Consider the following 16,700-nt stretch of genomic DNA (forward strand, 5'->3'; position numbering starts at 1 on the left):
TCAGACCAGTCCTGGATACTATTTATTCTGCTCTATCAGACCAGACCAGTCCTGGATACTATTTAGTCTGCTCTATGAAACCAGACCAGTCCTGGATACTATTTAATCTGCTCTATGAAACCAGACCAGTCCTGCATACTATTTAATCTGCTCTATAAAACCAGACCAGTCCTGGATACTATTTAATCTGCTCTATGAAACCAGACCAGTCCTGGATACTATTTAATCTGCTCTATGAAACCAGACCAGACCTGGATACTATTTAATCTGCTCTATAAAACCAGACCAGTCCTGGATACTATTTAATCTGCTCTATCAGACCAGACCAGTCCTGCATACTATTTAATCTGCTCTATGAAACCAGACCAGTCCTGGATACTATTTAATCTGCTCTATGAAACCAGACCAGTCCTGGATACTATTTAATCTGCTCTATCAGACCAGACCAGTCCTGGATACTATTTAATCTGCTCTATCAGACCAGACCAGTCCTGCATACTATTTAATCTGCTCTATGAAACCAGACCAGTCCTGGATACTATTTAATCTGCTCTATGAAACCAGACCAATCCTGGATACTATTTAATCTGCTCTATCAGACCAGTCCTGGATACTATTTAATCTGCTCTATGAAACCAGACCAGTCCTGGATACTATTTAATCTGCTCTATGAAACCAGACCAGACCTGGATACTATTTAATCTGCTCTATAAAACCAGACCAGTCCTGGATACTATTTAATCTGCTCTATCAGACCAGACCAGTCCTGCATACTATTTAATCTGCTCTATGAAACCAGACCAGTCCTGGATACTATTTAATCTGCTCTATGAAACCAGACCAGTCCTGGATACTATTTAATCTGCTCTATCAGACCAGACCAGTCCTGGATACTATTTAATCTGCTCTATCAGACCAGACCAGTCCTGCATACTATTTAATCTGCTCTATGAAACCAGACCAGTCCTGGATACTATTTAATCTGCTCTATCAGACCAGACCAGTCCTGGATACTATTTAATCTGCTCTATGAAACCAGACCAATCCTGGATACTATTTAATCTGCTCTATGAAACCAGACCAGTCCTGGATACTATTTAATCTGCTCTATGAAACCAGACCAATCCTGGATACTATTTAATCTGCTCTATGAAACCAGACCAGTCCTGGATACTATTTAATCTGCTCTATGAAACCAGAGCAGACCTGGATACTATTTAATCTGCTCTATAAAACCAGACCAGTCCTGGATACTATTTAATCTGCTCTATCAGACCAGACCAGTCCTGCATACTATTTAATCTGCTCTATGAAACCAGACCAGTCCTGGATACTATTTAATCTGCTCTATGAAACCAGACCAGTCCTGGATACTATTTAATCTGCTCTATCAGACCAGACCAGTCCTGGATACTATTTAATCTGCTCTATGAAACCAGACCAGTCCTGGATACTATTTAATCTGCTCTATCAGACCAGACCAGTCCTGGATACTATTTAATCTGCTCTATCAGACCAGACCAGTCCTGGATACTATTTAATCTGCTCTATCAGACCAGACCAGTCCTGGATACTATTTAATCTGCTCTATCAGACCAGACCAGTCCTGGATACTATTTAATCTGCTCTATGAAACCAGACCAATCCTATGCCATCCAAGTGCTGTGTGTGGGCAGGGTCCAATGTGAACTATTTTTATTTTTTTACATCACAAAATAGGACGTTGCCCTTTTAAAGACAACTTGTTCTCGAACGAGAGAAGCTATCGATTTAGGCTACATTAGCCCAGACGAATGCTAGGGGTCGTTTTATAGACAGTAGCCTATTGCTAATTTAATACTATGTTCACTGACAAAAAAACACATTTCCTTCAACCGCCGTGGGGATGCAACTTTTGGTAACAGAATGACAGCACAAACAGAGCCGCAGTTTTCTATGGCAGACTGGAACAGAGCATGTCAATTTCAAACTGGAATGTCAAATACACTGAGAAGTTGACCCGGGGGCCAGTGACTGACTAGATCCTCTGGCCCAATGCATGTGTTTACCTGTCCCAGGCCAGTGACTGACTAGATCCACTGGCCCAATGCATGTGTTTACCTGTCCCAGGCCAGTGACTGACTAGATCCACTGGCCCAATGCATGTGTTTACCTGTCCCAGGCCAGTGACTGACTAGATCCACTAGCCCAATGCATGTGTTTACCTGTCCCAGGCCAGTGACTGACTAGATCCACTAGCCCAATGCATGTGTTTACCTGTCCCAGGCCAGTGGGCTGTTGTTACTGTTGGACCAGGGTGTGTATTAACCTTTCTGTGTGTTGTTTTTTTATATATATTCCAGAGAAGTTGTTCTCTCTGCTCCCTGAGTATGTGGTCCCCTATGCCATCCACCTGCTGGTCCACGACCCAGACTACATCAAGGTCCAGGACATTGAACAGCTCAAAGACATCAAGGAGTGAGTCTGCTGTTATTGTCTGCTGTCATAGTCTGCTGTCATAGTCTGCTGTCATTGTCTGCTGTCATTGTCTGCTGTCATTGTCTGCTGTCATTGTCTGCTGTCATAGTCTGCTGTCATTGTCTGCTGTCATAGTCTGCTGTCATTGTCTGCTGTCATTGTCTGCTGTCATTGTCTGCTGTCATTGTCTGCTGTCATAGTCTGCTGTCATAGTCTGCTGTCATAGTCTGCTGTCATTGTCTGCTGTCATTGTCTGCTGTCATTGTCTGCTGTCATTGTCTGCTGTCATTGTCTGCTGTCATTGTCTGCTGTCATTGTCTGCTGTCATAGTCTGCTGTCATTGTCTGCTGTCATTGTCTGCTGTCATATATAGTCTGCTGTCATATATAGTCTGCTGTCATATATAGTCTGCTGTCATTGTCTGCTGTCATAGTCTGCTGTCATAGTCTGCTGTCATAGTCTGCTGTCATAGTCTGCTGTCATAGTCTGCTGTCATAGTCTGCTGTCATAGTCTGCTGTCATTGTCTGCTGTCATTGTCTGCTGTCATTGTCTGCTGTCATAGTCTGCTGTCATTGTCTGCTGTCATATATAGTCTGCTGTCATATATATTCTGCTGTCATTGTCTGCTGTCATAGTCTGCTGTCATATATAGTCTGCTGTCATATATAGTCTGCTGTCATATATATTCTGCTGTCATTGTCTGCTGTCATTGTCTGCTGTCATTGTCTGCTGTCATTGTCTGCTGTCATAGTCTGCTGTCATAGTCTGCTGTCATAGTCTGCTGTCATAGTCTGCTGTCATTGTCTGCTGTCATATATAGTCTGCTGTCATATATATTCTGCTGTCATTGTCTGCTGTCATAGTCTGCTGTCATTGTCTGCTGTCATATATATTCTGCTGTTATTGTCTGCTGTCATAGTCTGCTGTCATTGTCTGCTGTCATATATAGTCTGCTGTCATATATATTCTGCTGTTATTGTCTGCTGTCATAGTCTGCTGTCATTGTCTGCTGTCATTGTCTGCTGTCATATATAGTCTGCTGTCATATATAGTCTGCTGTCATATATATTCTGCTGTCATTGTCTGCTGTCATAGTCTGCTGTCATAGTCTGCTGTTATAGTCTGCTGTCATTGTCTGCTGTCATTGTCTGCTGTTATAGTCTGCTGTCATTGTCTGCTGTCATATATAGTCTGCTGTCATATATATTCTGCTGTCATTGTCTGCTGTCATAGTCTGCTGTCATAGTCTGCTGTCATAGTCTGCTGTCATAGTCTGCTGTCATAGTCTGCTGTCATAGTCTGCTGTTATAGTCTGCTGTTATATATTGTCTGCTGTTATTGTCTGCTGTCATTGTCTGCTGTCATAGTCTGCTGTCATAGTCTGCTGTTATAGTCTGCTGTCATTGTCTGCTGTCATAGTCTGCTGTCATTGTCTGCTGTCATTGTCTGCTGTCATTGTCTGCTGTCATTGTCTGCTGTCATTGTCTGCTGTCATATATAGTCTGCTGTCATATATAGTCTGTCATTGTCTGCTGTCATATATAGTCTGCTGTCATATATAGTCTGCTGTTATTGTCTGCTGTTATTGTCTGCTGTCATTGTCTGCTGTCGTAGTCTGCTGTCGTAGTCTGCTGTCATATATAGTCTGCTGTCATATATAGTCTGTCATTGTCTGCTGTCATATATAGTCTGCTGTCATATATAGTCTGCTGTTATTGTCTGCTGTTATTGTCTGCTGTCATTGTCTGCTGTCATAGTCTGCTGTCATATATAGTCTGCTGTCATAGTCTGCTGTCATAGTCTGCTGTCATAGTCTGCTGTCATAGTCTGCTGTCATAGTCTGCTGTCATTGTCTGCTGTCATAGTCTGCTGTCATAGTCTGCTGTCATAGTCTGCTGTTATAGTCTGCTGTCATAGTCTGCTGTCATAGTCTGCTGTCATAGTCTGCTGTCATAGTCTGCTGTCATAGTCTGCTGTCATAGTCTGCTGTCATAGTCTGCTGTTATAGTCTGCTGTCATAGTCTGCTGTCATAGTCTGCTGTCATTGTCTGCTGTCATTGTCTGCTGTCATTGTCTGCTGTCATTGTCTGCTGTCATAGTCTGCTGTCATAGTCTGCTGTCATAGTCTGCTGTCATAGTCTGCTGTCATAGTCTGCTGTCATTGTCTGCTGTCATTGTCTGCTGTCATAGTCTGCTGTCATAGTCTGCTGTCATAGTCTGCTGTCATAGTCTGCTGTCATAGTCTGCTGTCATAGTCTGCTGTCATAGTCTGCTGTTATTGTCTGCTGTCATTGTCTGCTGTCATTGTCTGCTGTCATTGTCTGCTGTCATTGTCTGCTGTCATTGTCTGCTGTCATAGTCTGCTGTCATAGTCTGCTGTCATTGTCTGCTGTCATAGTCTGCTGTCATAGTCTGCTGTCATAGTCTGCTGTCATAGTCTGCTGTCATAGTCTGCTGTCATTGTCTGCTGTCATTGTCTGCTGTCATTGTCTGCTGTCATTGTCTGCTGTCATAGTCTGCTGTCATAGTCTGCTGTCATAGTCTGCTGTCATAGTCTGCTGTCATTGTCTGCTGTCATTGTCTGCTGTCATTGTCTGCTGTCATTGTCTGCTGTCATAGTCTGCTGTCATAGTCTGCTGTCATAGTCTGCTGTCATAGTCTGCTGTCATTGTCTGCTGTCATTGTCTGCTGTCATTGTCTGCTGTCATTGTCTGCTGTTATAGTCTGCTGTCATAGTCTGCTGTCATAGTCTGCTGTCATTGTCTGCTGTCATTGTCTGCTGTCATAGTCTGCTGTCATAGTCTGCTGTCATAGTCTGCTGTTATAGTCTGCTGTCATATATATTCTGCTGTCATAGTCTGCTGTCATAGTCTGCTGTCATAGTCTGCTGTCATAGTCTGCTGTCATAGTCTGCTGTTATAGTCTGCTGTCATATATAGTCTGCTGTCATATATATTCTGCTGTCATAGTCTGCTGTCATAGTCTGCTGTCATAGTCTGCTGTCATAGTCTGCTGTCATAGTCTGCTGTTATAGTCTGCTGTCATATATAGTCTGCTGTCATATATATTCTGCTGTCATTTTCTGCTGTCATTGTCTGCTGTCATTGTCTGCTGTCATTGTCTGCTGTCATTGTCTGCTGTCATAGTCTGCTGTCATAGTCTGCTGTCATAGTCTGCTGTCATAGTCTGCTGTTATAGTCTGCTGTTATAGTCTGCTGTCATAGTCTGCTGTCATTGTCTGCTGTCATTGTCTGCTGTCATTGTCTGCTGTCATTGTCTGCTGTCATAGTCTGCTGTCATAGTCTGCTGTCATAGTCTGCTGTCATAGTCTGCTGTCATAGTCTGCTGTTATTGTCTGCTGTCATTGTCTGCTGTCATTGTCTGCTGTCATTGTCTGCTGTCATTGTCTGCTGTCATTGTCTGCTGTCATAGTCTGCTGTCATTGTCTGCTGTCATAGTCTGCTGTCATAGTCTGCTGTCATAGTCTGCTGTCATAGTCTGCTGTCATAGTCTGCTGTCTTAGTCTGCTGTCATTGTCTGCTGTCATTGTCTGCTGTCATTGTCTGCTGTCATAGTCTGCTGTCATAGTCTGCTGTCATAGTCTGCTGTCATAGTCTGCTGTCATAGTCTGCTGTCATTGTCTGCTGTCATTGTCTGCTGTCATTGTCTGCTGTCATAGTCTGCTGTCATAGTCTGCTGTCATTGTCTGCTGTCATTGTCTGCTGTCATTGTCTGCTGTCATAGTCTGCTGTCATAGTCTGCTGTCATAGTCTGCTGTCATAGTCTGCTGTTATAGTCTGCTGTCATATATATTCTGCTGTCATTGTCTGCTGTCATAGTCTGCTGTCATAGTCTGCTGTCATAGTCTGCTGTCATAGTCTGCTGTTATAGTCTGCTGTCATATAGTCTGCTGTCATATATATTCTGCTGTCATAGTCTGCTGTCATAGTCTGCTGTCATTGTCTGCTGTCATTGTCTGCTGTCATTGTCTGCTGTCATAGTCTGCTGTCATAGTCTGCTGTCATAGTCTGCTGTTATAGTCTGCTGTCATATATATTCTGCTGTCATTGTCTGCTGTCATAGTCTGCTGTCATAGTCTGCTGTCATAGTCTGCTGTCATAGTCTGCTGTTATAGTCTGCTGTCATATAGTCTGCTGTCATATATATTCTGCTGTCATAGTCTGCTGTCATAGTCTGCTGTCATAGTCTGCTGTCATAGTCTGCTGTCATAGTCTGCTGTCATAGTCTGCTGTTATAGTCTGCTGTCATATATAGTCTGCTGTCATATATATTCTGCTGTCATTGTCTGCTGTCATTGTCTGCTGTCATTGTCTGCTGTCATTGTCTGCTGTCATTGTCTGCTGTCATTGTCTGCTGTCATTGTCTGCTGTCATAGTCTGCTGTCATAGTCTGCTGTCATAGTCTGCTGTTATAGTCTGCTGTTATAGTCTGCTGTCATAGTCTGCTGTCATTGTCTGCTGTCATTGTCTGCTGTTATATATAGTCTGCTGTGTTGACATATCAGTCTATTTGGGATGCTGTCCTTTCTCAAGCCCTCTCACCCATCGTTCTCTCTCTTAATTCAGCCAGTTTGATCCGCAGTCATATTATCTAACATCATCAGCACAGAAAAAACGCAGAGACATAAAACACATAGATGATTATGAACGGATGAGAGTAATACCTGATACAAATAGTATAACCTCCTCCCTCCCTCCTCCCCCTCCACTCCTCCCTCCCTCCTCCCTCCCCTCCTCCCCTCCACTCCTCCTCCTCCCTCCCTCCTCCTCCCCTCCACTCCTCCTCCCTCCCCTCCTCCCCTCCACTCCTCCTCCTCCCTCCACTACTCCTCCTCCCTCCCTCCTCCTCCCCCTACACTCCTCCCTCCACTCCTCCTCCCCCCCTCTTCCTCCCCCTCCACTCCTCCCTCCCCCTCCACTCCTCCTCCCCCCTCTCCACTCCTCCTCTCCTCCCCAGGTCTCTGTGGTTCATCCTGGAGATCATCATGTCTAAGAATGAGAACAACAGCCATGCCTTCATCAGGAAGATGGTGGAGAACATCAAACAGACCAAGGATGCACAGGCTCCTACCGACGCCAAGATCAACGAGGTACACACACATACACACACAGATTCACATATACACACAAAGATTCACGCTCACACACACAGATTCACTCTCACACACACACACCCTCTCTTTCCCTCTACAGAAGTTGTACACGGTGTGTGACGTGGCCATGAACATCATCATCTCTAAGAGCACCACCTACAGTCTGGAGTCTCCCAAAGACCCTGTCCTTCCCACACGCTACTTCACCAAGCCTGACAAGGTAGGTGTTTTAGTTAGAGGTCTTCTCAGATCACCAAATTCAGATCCGAATTGGATCCTCTAAATTATCACTCGAACCCCCGACAGGATCCAGACATTTCATTCAAAAAAATCAATAACCGATTCGGATCCTATCCGAAATACTGTATGTTCGAGTTGAGCGAGAATCGGATCCAAATTGGGTCTGTCTGTATCGGACCCAAATGGATCCAAAATATTACAAATCCAGCTTAATTGAAGGTCAGCAAAATAGTTTGGACTCATGGTGCATTTTGGGTTGTTTCTGAAGTAAAAGCTTAGTATATTCATAATGACATCCTATAGTTTAGTATTTTCACATCTCTATAGTTAGATGGAGGACATTGAGGACGTCTCTATAGTTAGATGGAGGACATTGAGGACATCTCTATAGTTAGATGGAGAACATTGAGGACGTCTCTATAGTTAGATGGAGGACGTCTCTATAGTTAGATGGAGGACATTGAGGACGTCTCTTAGGCTGTTCTGTAGGCTATTTTACTGTGTTATTAACATCTATCTTATTTAACTGTTTTGACGAACATGGGTTTAGACTCAAGGTAGGCCTGTTTGACCAGCAAGCTTCAAATTCATGTGGTCACCCATTTCATTTCCAACAGTTGGGATGTTAAGGTTAGTAATTCCCGCTATGACGACTCTGTTTGACAAATATATTCTCTATCCAACTATAAAGACGATCGGGAAGATATTATCAGTAATTCTGCATTATAGTATAACTTGTATATTTTTTAAAGAAGGGCATGATTGAGCCTCATGTTTACGCTGAGAGATATTCCACTTGATTTGAGTCATTCAACATTATATATAACAGATGTATTTAAATAAATTAAATAGCCTACTAAATAGGCCAAATGAAAACTAATAAATAAAATATCTCAGGTCTTGGAAATATGGACCAAGAGAAGCAGACTTTCTCCCCTCCGTAGCCACAAGGTGTATAAATGAGGCCCGTACAGACAACTGACCTGTCGGGTTCTCCTCTTTCACTCGGTTTCATAGGAGATACCTCTTTATATAGACTAGGAGAGACCTGTTTATATATAGACTAGGAGAGACCTGTTTATATAGACTAGGAGAGACCTGTTTACATAGACCAGGAGAGACCTGTTTACATAGACCAGGAGAGACCTGTTTACATAGACCAGGAGAGACCTCTTTATATAGGCTAGGAGAGACCTTTTTATATAGGCTAGGAGAGACCTCTTTATATAGACTAGGAGAGACCTGTTTATATATAGACTAGGAGAGACCTGTTTATATATAGACTAGGAGAGACCTGTTTATATAGACTAGGAGAGACCTGTTTATATAGACTAGGAGAGACCTGTTTACATAGACCAGGAGAGACCTGTTTATATATAGACTATGAGAGACCTGTTTATATATAGACCAGGAGAGACCTGTTTATATAGACTAGGAGAGACCTGTTTACATAGACTAGGAGAGACCAGTTTATATAGACTAGGGGAGACCTGTTTATATATAGACTAGGAGAGACCTGTTTATATATAGACTAGGAGAGACCTGTTTATATAGACTAGGAGAGACCTGTTTACATAGACCAGGAGAGACCTGTTTACATAGACCAGGAGAGACCTGTTTACATAGACCAGGAGAGACCTGTTTACATAGACCAGGAGAGACCTGTTTATATAGACTAGGAGAGACTTCTTTATATAGACTAGGAGAGACCTGTTTATATATAGACTAGGAGAGACCTGTTTATATAGACTAGGAGAGACTTTATATAGACTAGGAGAGACTTTATATAGACTAGGAGAGACCTGTTTATATAGACTAGGGGAGACCTGTTTATATATAGACTTGGAGAGACCTGTTTATATAGACTAGGAGAGACTTTATATAGACTAGGAGAGACCTGTTTATATAGACTAGGAGAGACTTTATATAGACTAGGAGAGACCTGTTTATATAGACTAGGAGAGACTTTATATAGACTAGGAGAGACCTGTTTATATATAGACTAGGGGAGACCTGTTTATATATAGACTAGGAGAGACCTGTTTATATAGACTAGGAGAGACCTGTTTATATAGACTAGGAGAGACCTGTTTATATAGACTAGGAGAGACCTGTTTATATAGACTAGGAGAGACCTGTTTATATAGACTAGGAGAGACCTGTTTATATAGACTAGGAGAGACTTTATATAGACCAGGAGAGACCTGTTTACATAGACCAGGAGAGACCTGTTTACATAGACCAGGAGAGACCTGTTTACATAGACCAGGAGAGACCTGTTTACATAGACCAGGAGAGACCTGTTTATATAGACTAGGAGAGACTTCTTTATATAGACTAGGAGAGACCTGTTTATATAGACTAGGGGAGACCTGTTTATATATAGACTAGGAGAGACCTGTTTATATAGACTAGGAGAGACTTTATATAGACTAGGAGAGACCTGTTTATATAGACTAGGGGAGACTTTATATAGACTAGGAGAGACCTGTTTATATATAGACTAGGGGAGACCTGTTTATATAGACTAGGAGAGACCTGTTTATATAGACTAGGAGAGACCTGTTTATATAGACTAGGAGAGACTTTATATAGACCAGGAGAGACCTGTTTACATAGACCAGGAGAGACCTGTTTACATAGACCAGGAGAGACCTGTTTATATAGACTAGGAGATACCTGTTTACATAGACCAGGAGAGACCTGTTTACATAGACCAGGAGAGACCTGTTTACATAGACCAGGAGAGACCTGTTTATATAGACTAGGAGAGACTTCTTTATATAGACTAGGAGAGACCTGTTTATATAGACTAGGGGAGACCTGTTTATATATAGACTAGGAGAGACCTGTTTATATAGACTAGGAGAGACTTTATATAGACTAGGAGAGACCTGTTTATATAGACTAGGGGAGACTTTATATAGACTAGGGGAGACCTGTTTATATAGACTAGGAGAGACCTGTTTATATAGACTAGGGGAGACCTGTTTATATAGACTAGGGGAGACCTGTTTATATAGACTAGGAGAGACCTGTTTATATAGACTAGGAGAGACTTTATATAGACCAGGAGAGACCTGTTTACATAGACCAGGAGAGACCTGTTTACATAGACCAGGAGAGACCTGTTTACATAGACTATGGGAGACCTGTTTATATATAGACTAGGAGAGACCTGTTTATATAGACTAGGAGAGACTTTATATAGACTAGGAGAGACCTGTTTATATAGACTAGGAGAGACCTCCTCCTAGTCACCCACAACTAGTGCACTGTTTTACACGGTGTCACATGCAGTGGCTAGTTTTTGTGCCGTTTTGTCACAAAATGATAGTTTGACACATGTGGTTTGATGAAAGGGGACCCCTTGACAATAATTTAAGAGAATAATCATTAAATGTGTGAAATTTGGGTTTAGGCCTAAGCTGTTTTAAGATTTAAATTATTCAAATATAATTTAGGATCTGGTCTGTATTTCACATATTTTCACACAAATCCGAAGTCCGTGGCCTCTGAGCAGGTTCCGACCCGGGATCGACGACAACATCCCGGGTCGGGTAATCCGGTTTGGAAAGATCTGTGAAGACCTCTACTGTGTGTGTGTGTGTGTGTGTGTGTGTGTGTGTGTGTGTGTGTGTGTGTGTGTGTTGGCTCTAATCTGCAAATAAAACCATTCAATGGATTCACATTCTGACTAAACATCTCTTCTGTAGAATTTCAGCAACACAAAGAACTATCTCCCTCCAGAGATGAAGTCCTTCTTTACACCTGGAAAGGTAGGATGACTGCCCATGGTATTCATTCAGACAGGCCTTAACGGTAGGATGACTGCCCATGGTATTCATTCAGACAGGCCTTAACGGTAGGATGATTGCCCACGGTATTCATTCAGACAGGCCTTAACGGTAGGATGACTGCCCATGGTATTCATTCAGACAGGCCTTAACGGTAGGATGACTGCCCATGGTATTCATTCAGACAGGCCTTAACGGTAGGATGACTGCCCATGGTATTCATTCAGACAGGCCTTAACGGTAGGATGACTGCCCATGGTATTCATTCAGACAGGCCTTAACGGTAGGATGACTGCCCATGGTATTCATTCAGACAGGCCTTAACGGTAGGATGACTGCCCACGATATTCATTCAGACAGGCCTTAACGGTAGGATGACTGCCCACGATATTCATTCAGACAGGCCTTAACGGTAGGATGACTGCCCATTGTATTAATTTGCTCAACTTTCGGTTGTTAGAATCAGCGATTTGGAGCCCTTGCCAACAGTGGGATAAATTGTCTAACCCAGGGGGGGTTCTATCCCAGGGCGGGTTCTATCCCAGGGGGGGTTCTATCCCAGGGGGGGGTTCTAACCCAGGGGGGGGGGTTCTAACCCAGGGGGGGTTCTATCCCAGGGGGGGTTCTATCCCAGGGCGTGTTCTATCCCAGGGCGTGTTCTATCCCAGGGCGTGTTCTAACCCAGGGGGGGTTCTAACCCAGGGGGGGTTCTAACCCAGGGGGGGTTCTATCCCAGGGGGGGGTTCTATCCCAGGGGGGGGTTCTATCCCAGGGGGGGGTTCTATCCCAGGGGGGGGTTCTATCCCAGGGGGGGGCTCTATCCCGGGGGGGGTTCTATCCCAGGGGGGTTCTATCCCAGGGGGGGTCAGACATACGGCCCCGTTGGTAGTTTGAGTAATAAAATAACAATATATAAACACTACGTGACCAAAAGTATGTGGACACCTACTCGCTGAACATCTCATTCCAAGGTCATGGACATTAATATGGAGTTGGTCCCCCCTGTGCTGTTATAACAGCCTCCACTCTTCTGGGAAGTTCTTCCACACCGATTTCGACAAACCATTTCTGTATGGACCTCGCTTTGTGCACGGGGGTATTGTCATGCTGAAACAAGAAAGGGCCTTCCCCAAACTGTTGCCACAAAGTTGGAAACTCTAGAATGTCATGCTGAAGTGTTAAGATTTCCCTTCACTGGAACTAAGGGGCGAGCCCGAACTTTACAGTTGACACTGTACATTTGGGCAGGTAGCGCTCTCCTGGAATCTGCCAAACCCAGATTCGTCCATCGTACTGCCAGATGGTAAAGCGTGATTCATCACTCCAGAGAACGCGTTTCCACTGCTCCAGAGTCCAATGGCGGCGAGCTTTACACCCCTCCAGCCGACGCTTGGCTTTGTACATGGTGATCTAAAGCTTGTGTTCAGGCTGCTCAGCCATAAAAACCCAATTCATGAAGCTCCCGACGACCAGTTTTTGTGCTGACGTTGCTTCCAGAGCTAGTTTTGAACTCGGTAGTGAGCGTTGCATCCGAGGACAGGTGATTTTTACACACTCCAGCACTCTGCGGTCCCGTTCTGTGAGCTTGTGTGGCCTACCACTTCGCAGCTGAGCCGTTGTTGCTCCTAGATATTTCCACTTCACAATAATAGCACTTGCAGTTGACCGGGGCAGCTCTAGCAGGGCAGAAAGTTGACAAACTGTCTTGTTGGAAAGGTGGCATTCTATGACGGTGCCACGTTGAAAGTCACGGAGGCCATTCTACTGCCACTGTTTGTCTATGGAGATTGCATGACTGTGTGCTCAATTTTATACACCTGTCAGCAGCAACAGGTGTGGCTGAAATAGCGGAATCCGCTAATTTGAAGGGGTGTCCACATACTTTTGTATATATATAGTATACTTTAAAATGACTAAACCCAAATTGAAACTGTGTAGAAATAATGGACCTACATTCATGCAGTGTCTCCACGGTGTCCAGCTGGCTAATTAATAATCACCGAAGTTAGAAAATACATTTCTGGAGGGGAGATATAAGTGAGAAAAATGAGTTTGACTCCCCTGTTCTGATCTCTGACCTTTCCTCTCTTCCCTTCTTCCCTGTGCCCCCTCACCCCTACACATCCTCCCTCCCTCACCCCTACACATCTCTCCTCCCTCACCCCTCCACATCCTCCCTCTCTCCTCCCTCACCCCTACACATCTCTCCTCCCTCACCCCTACACATCTCTCCTCCCTCACCCCTCCACATCCTTTCTCTCTCCTCCCTCACCCCTACACATCCTCCTTCACCCCTACACATCCACCCTCACCCCTACACATCTCTCCTCCCTCACCCCTACACATCCTCCCTCACCCCTCCACATCCTCCCTCTCCTCCCTCACCCCTACACAACCTCTCTCTCTCCTCCCTCACCCCTACACATCTCTCCTCCCTCACCCCTACACATCTCTCTTCCCTCACCCCTACACATCCTCTCTCTCCTCCCTCACCCCTACACATCCCTCCTCCCTCACCCCTACACATCCCCCTCTCTCCTACCTCACCCCTACACATCCCCCTCTCTCCTCCCTCACCCCTACACATCCTCCCTCTCTCACCCCTACACATCCCCCTCTCTCCTCCCTCACCCCTACACATCCCTCCTCCCTCACCCCTACACATCCCCCTCTCTCCTCCCTCACCCCTACACATCCTCCCTCTCTCCCCCCTCACCCCTACACATCCTCCCTCTCTCCCCCTCACCCCTACACATCCTCCCTCACCCCTACATATCTCCCCCTTCCTCCTCCCTCCTCCCTCACCCCTACACACACCCCTCTCTCCTCCCTCACCCCTACATATTTCCCCCTCCCTCCTCCCTCACCCCTACACACACCCCTCTCTCCTTCCTCACTCCTACATATCTCCCCCTCCTTCCTCCCTCACCCCTACACACAACCCTCTCTCCTCCCTCACCCCTACATATCTCCCCCTCCCTCACCCCTACACCTCACCCCTACATATCCCCCCTCCCCCCAGCCTAAAGCAGCTAACGTGTTAGGAGCGGTGAACAAGCCCCTGGCCTCAGCAGGCAAACCCATCCAGAGTAAAGCATCACGCATGGAGACGGCTAGCAACGAGGATAGTACCTCAAACCCCAGCTCTCCTCAACGCACCAAGACCAGGTACACACACCTCTTACCCTAGACCTGACCTGTCCTCCTGCCTCGCTGTCCCAGACATGAGTGTCTCTAACCTGTCTCCCTGTCCCAGACATGAGGGTCTCTAACCTGTCCTCCTGACCTCCCTGTCCCAGACATGAGGGTCTCTAACCCGTCCTCCTGCCTCGCTGTCCCAGACATGAGTGTCTCTAACCTGTCCTCCTGCCTCCCTGTCCCAGACATGAGTGTCTCTAACCTGTCCTCCTGCCCCCCTGTCCCAGACATGAGTGTCTATAACCTGTCCTCCTGCTTCCCTGTCCCAGACATGTCTCTAACCTGTCCTCCTGCCTCCCTGTCCCAGACATGTCTCTAACCTGTCCTCCTGTCTCCCTGTCCCAGACATGTCTCTAACCTGTCCTCCTGTCTCCCTGTCCCAGACATGACAGTGCAGAGGACCACAGTGAGAATGAAGACCTCATGAAGAAAGGAGACGCCTCCGACACAAAGGTGAGAGTCTGAAATGTATTGTGTAGCTCCGTGAAGTTATTTTAAGATGATTTGTACATGAAATGTGAAAATGCTAATATCAGGGATATTGACCCGCATTGGTTTTTATATCACAAATGCTAAAAAGTTAGCATTGGGAAACAGTGGCCGGGGTAAAACCAAAACAATGGTTTCTGTCCGTACCTTTATCCATACACTGCTCACAGGGGAAGGAATCCAACGTGTCGTTTAACTATGCCACCAAGTAAGACTCATTTACTGAGAAAGTGTATTGTCACTTTCACTGGGTAATCCAAACAAGCGTTCAGTCAGTTACCTGTTACCCTCAAAGTAACAAACTGTCAAATCCAACTTAGTCGACACTACCGTCTCCTTACAGTCAAATAGCAGTTCGTTGACAATACGGCCTTCTTACAGGACAGTGACAAACCCCGGGGCCGTAAACGAGGCGCCGCCTCCAGTAACCTTGACGACAACCCTTCTCCTAAACCCAAGCGCGGCCGCAAGAAGGTAGCAGCAGTCGACCCCGAGGACCAATGGGGAGAGGAGTCCCGACTCGGCGACGCCCAGACGGAAGACGAACAGAACAGCCCGCCCAAAAAAGGGCGTAGGGGGCGGTCCACGAAGGCTGCGCCAGCCAATCAGGAAACTCCAGCTAAGGGGAGGGGCCGAGGCCGGAAGAAGGCAACTCCTCCCCCTGAAGAAGAGGATGAGGGAGGAGAGGAGGAAGAGGAGGAGGAAGAGGAAGAAGAGGAGAATATGGAGCTGAAGACTAAGGGAGGAAGACCAGCGCGGGCGGCAAGGAGATCAACACAGAGGTCAGAGGGCATTTGGTGTTTTCTCCTTGATATGTGATATAGTATAAACCATCCTGTAAGATCTGTTACTGTTCTGTTGACATACATTTGTAAACAGTGCATTCATAAATTATTCGAACCCCTCGACTTTGTCCACATTTTGTTATGTTACAGCCTTATTCTAAAATGGATTAAATAGTTTTTTCCCTCTCATTAATCTACATCACAATACCCCATAATGACATCACAATACCCCATAATGACATCACAATACTCCATAATGACATCACAATACTCCATAATGACAAAGCAAAAACAGTTAAAAAAATAAAAAATAAAGTAGTTCACATTTACATAAGTATTCAGACCCTTTCCTCAGTACTTTGTTGAAGCACCTTTGGCAGCAGTTACAGCCTCGAGTCTTATTGGGTATGACGCTACAAGTTTGGCACACCTGTATTTGGGGATTTCTCCCATTCTTCTTTGCAGATCCTCTCAAGCTCTGTCAGGTTGGATGGGGAGCGTCGCTGCACAGTTATTTTCAGGTCTATCTAGATATGTTAGATCGGGTTCAAGTCCGATCTCTGGCGGGGCCACTCAAAGACATTCAGAGATATGTCCCGAAGCCACTCCTGGGTTGTCTT

General features: G+C 45.2%; 1 protein-coding gene across 3 annotated transcripts in view; it reads left to right on the forward strand.

Moving 5' to 3' along the window:
• The window catches only part of pds5b (PDS5 cohesin associated factor B), a 99,585-nt gene that overhangs the window by 71,281 nt on the left and 11,604 nt on the right, over window positions 1–16,700 (forward strand). For all 3 annotated transcript variants that reach the window (XM_036968175.1, XM_036968176.1, XM_036968177.1), the window contains 7 exons: window positions 2,343–2,457; window positions 7,436–7,568; window positions 7,672–7,791; window positions 11,528–11,590; window positions 14,631–14,776; window positions 15,190–15,259; window positions 15,677–16,077. In XM_036968175.1, coding sequence (XP_036824070.1) covers window positions 2,343–2,457; window positions 7,436–7,568; window positions 7,672–7,791; window positions 11,528–11,590; window positions 14,631–14,776; window positions 15,190–15,259; window positions 15,677–16,077 — 1,048 coding nt within the window. The remainder of the gene's footprint in view (window positions 1–2,342; window positions 2,458–7,435; window positions 7,569–7,671; window positions 7,792–11,527; window positions 11,591–14,630; window positions 14,777–15,189; window positions 15,260–15,676; window positions 16,078–16,700) is intronic.

This window comes from Oncorhynchus mykiss, chromosome Y (genome assembly GCF_013265735.2).
Source record: "Oncorhynchus mykiss isolate Arlee chromosome Y, USDA_OmykA_1.1, whole genome shotgun sequence".
In the NCBI taxonomy this organism is placed as follows: domain Eukaryota; kingdom Metazoa; phylum Chordata; class Actinopteri; order Salmoniformes; family Salmonidae; genus Oncorhynchus; species Oncorhynchus mykiss.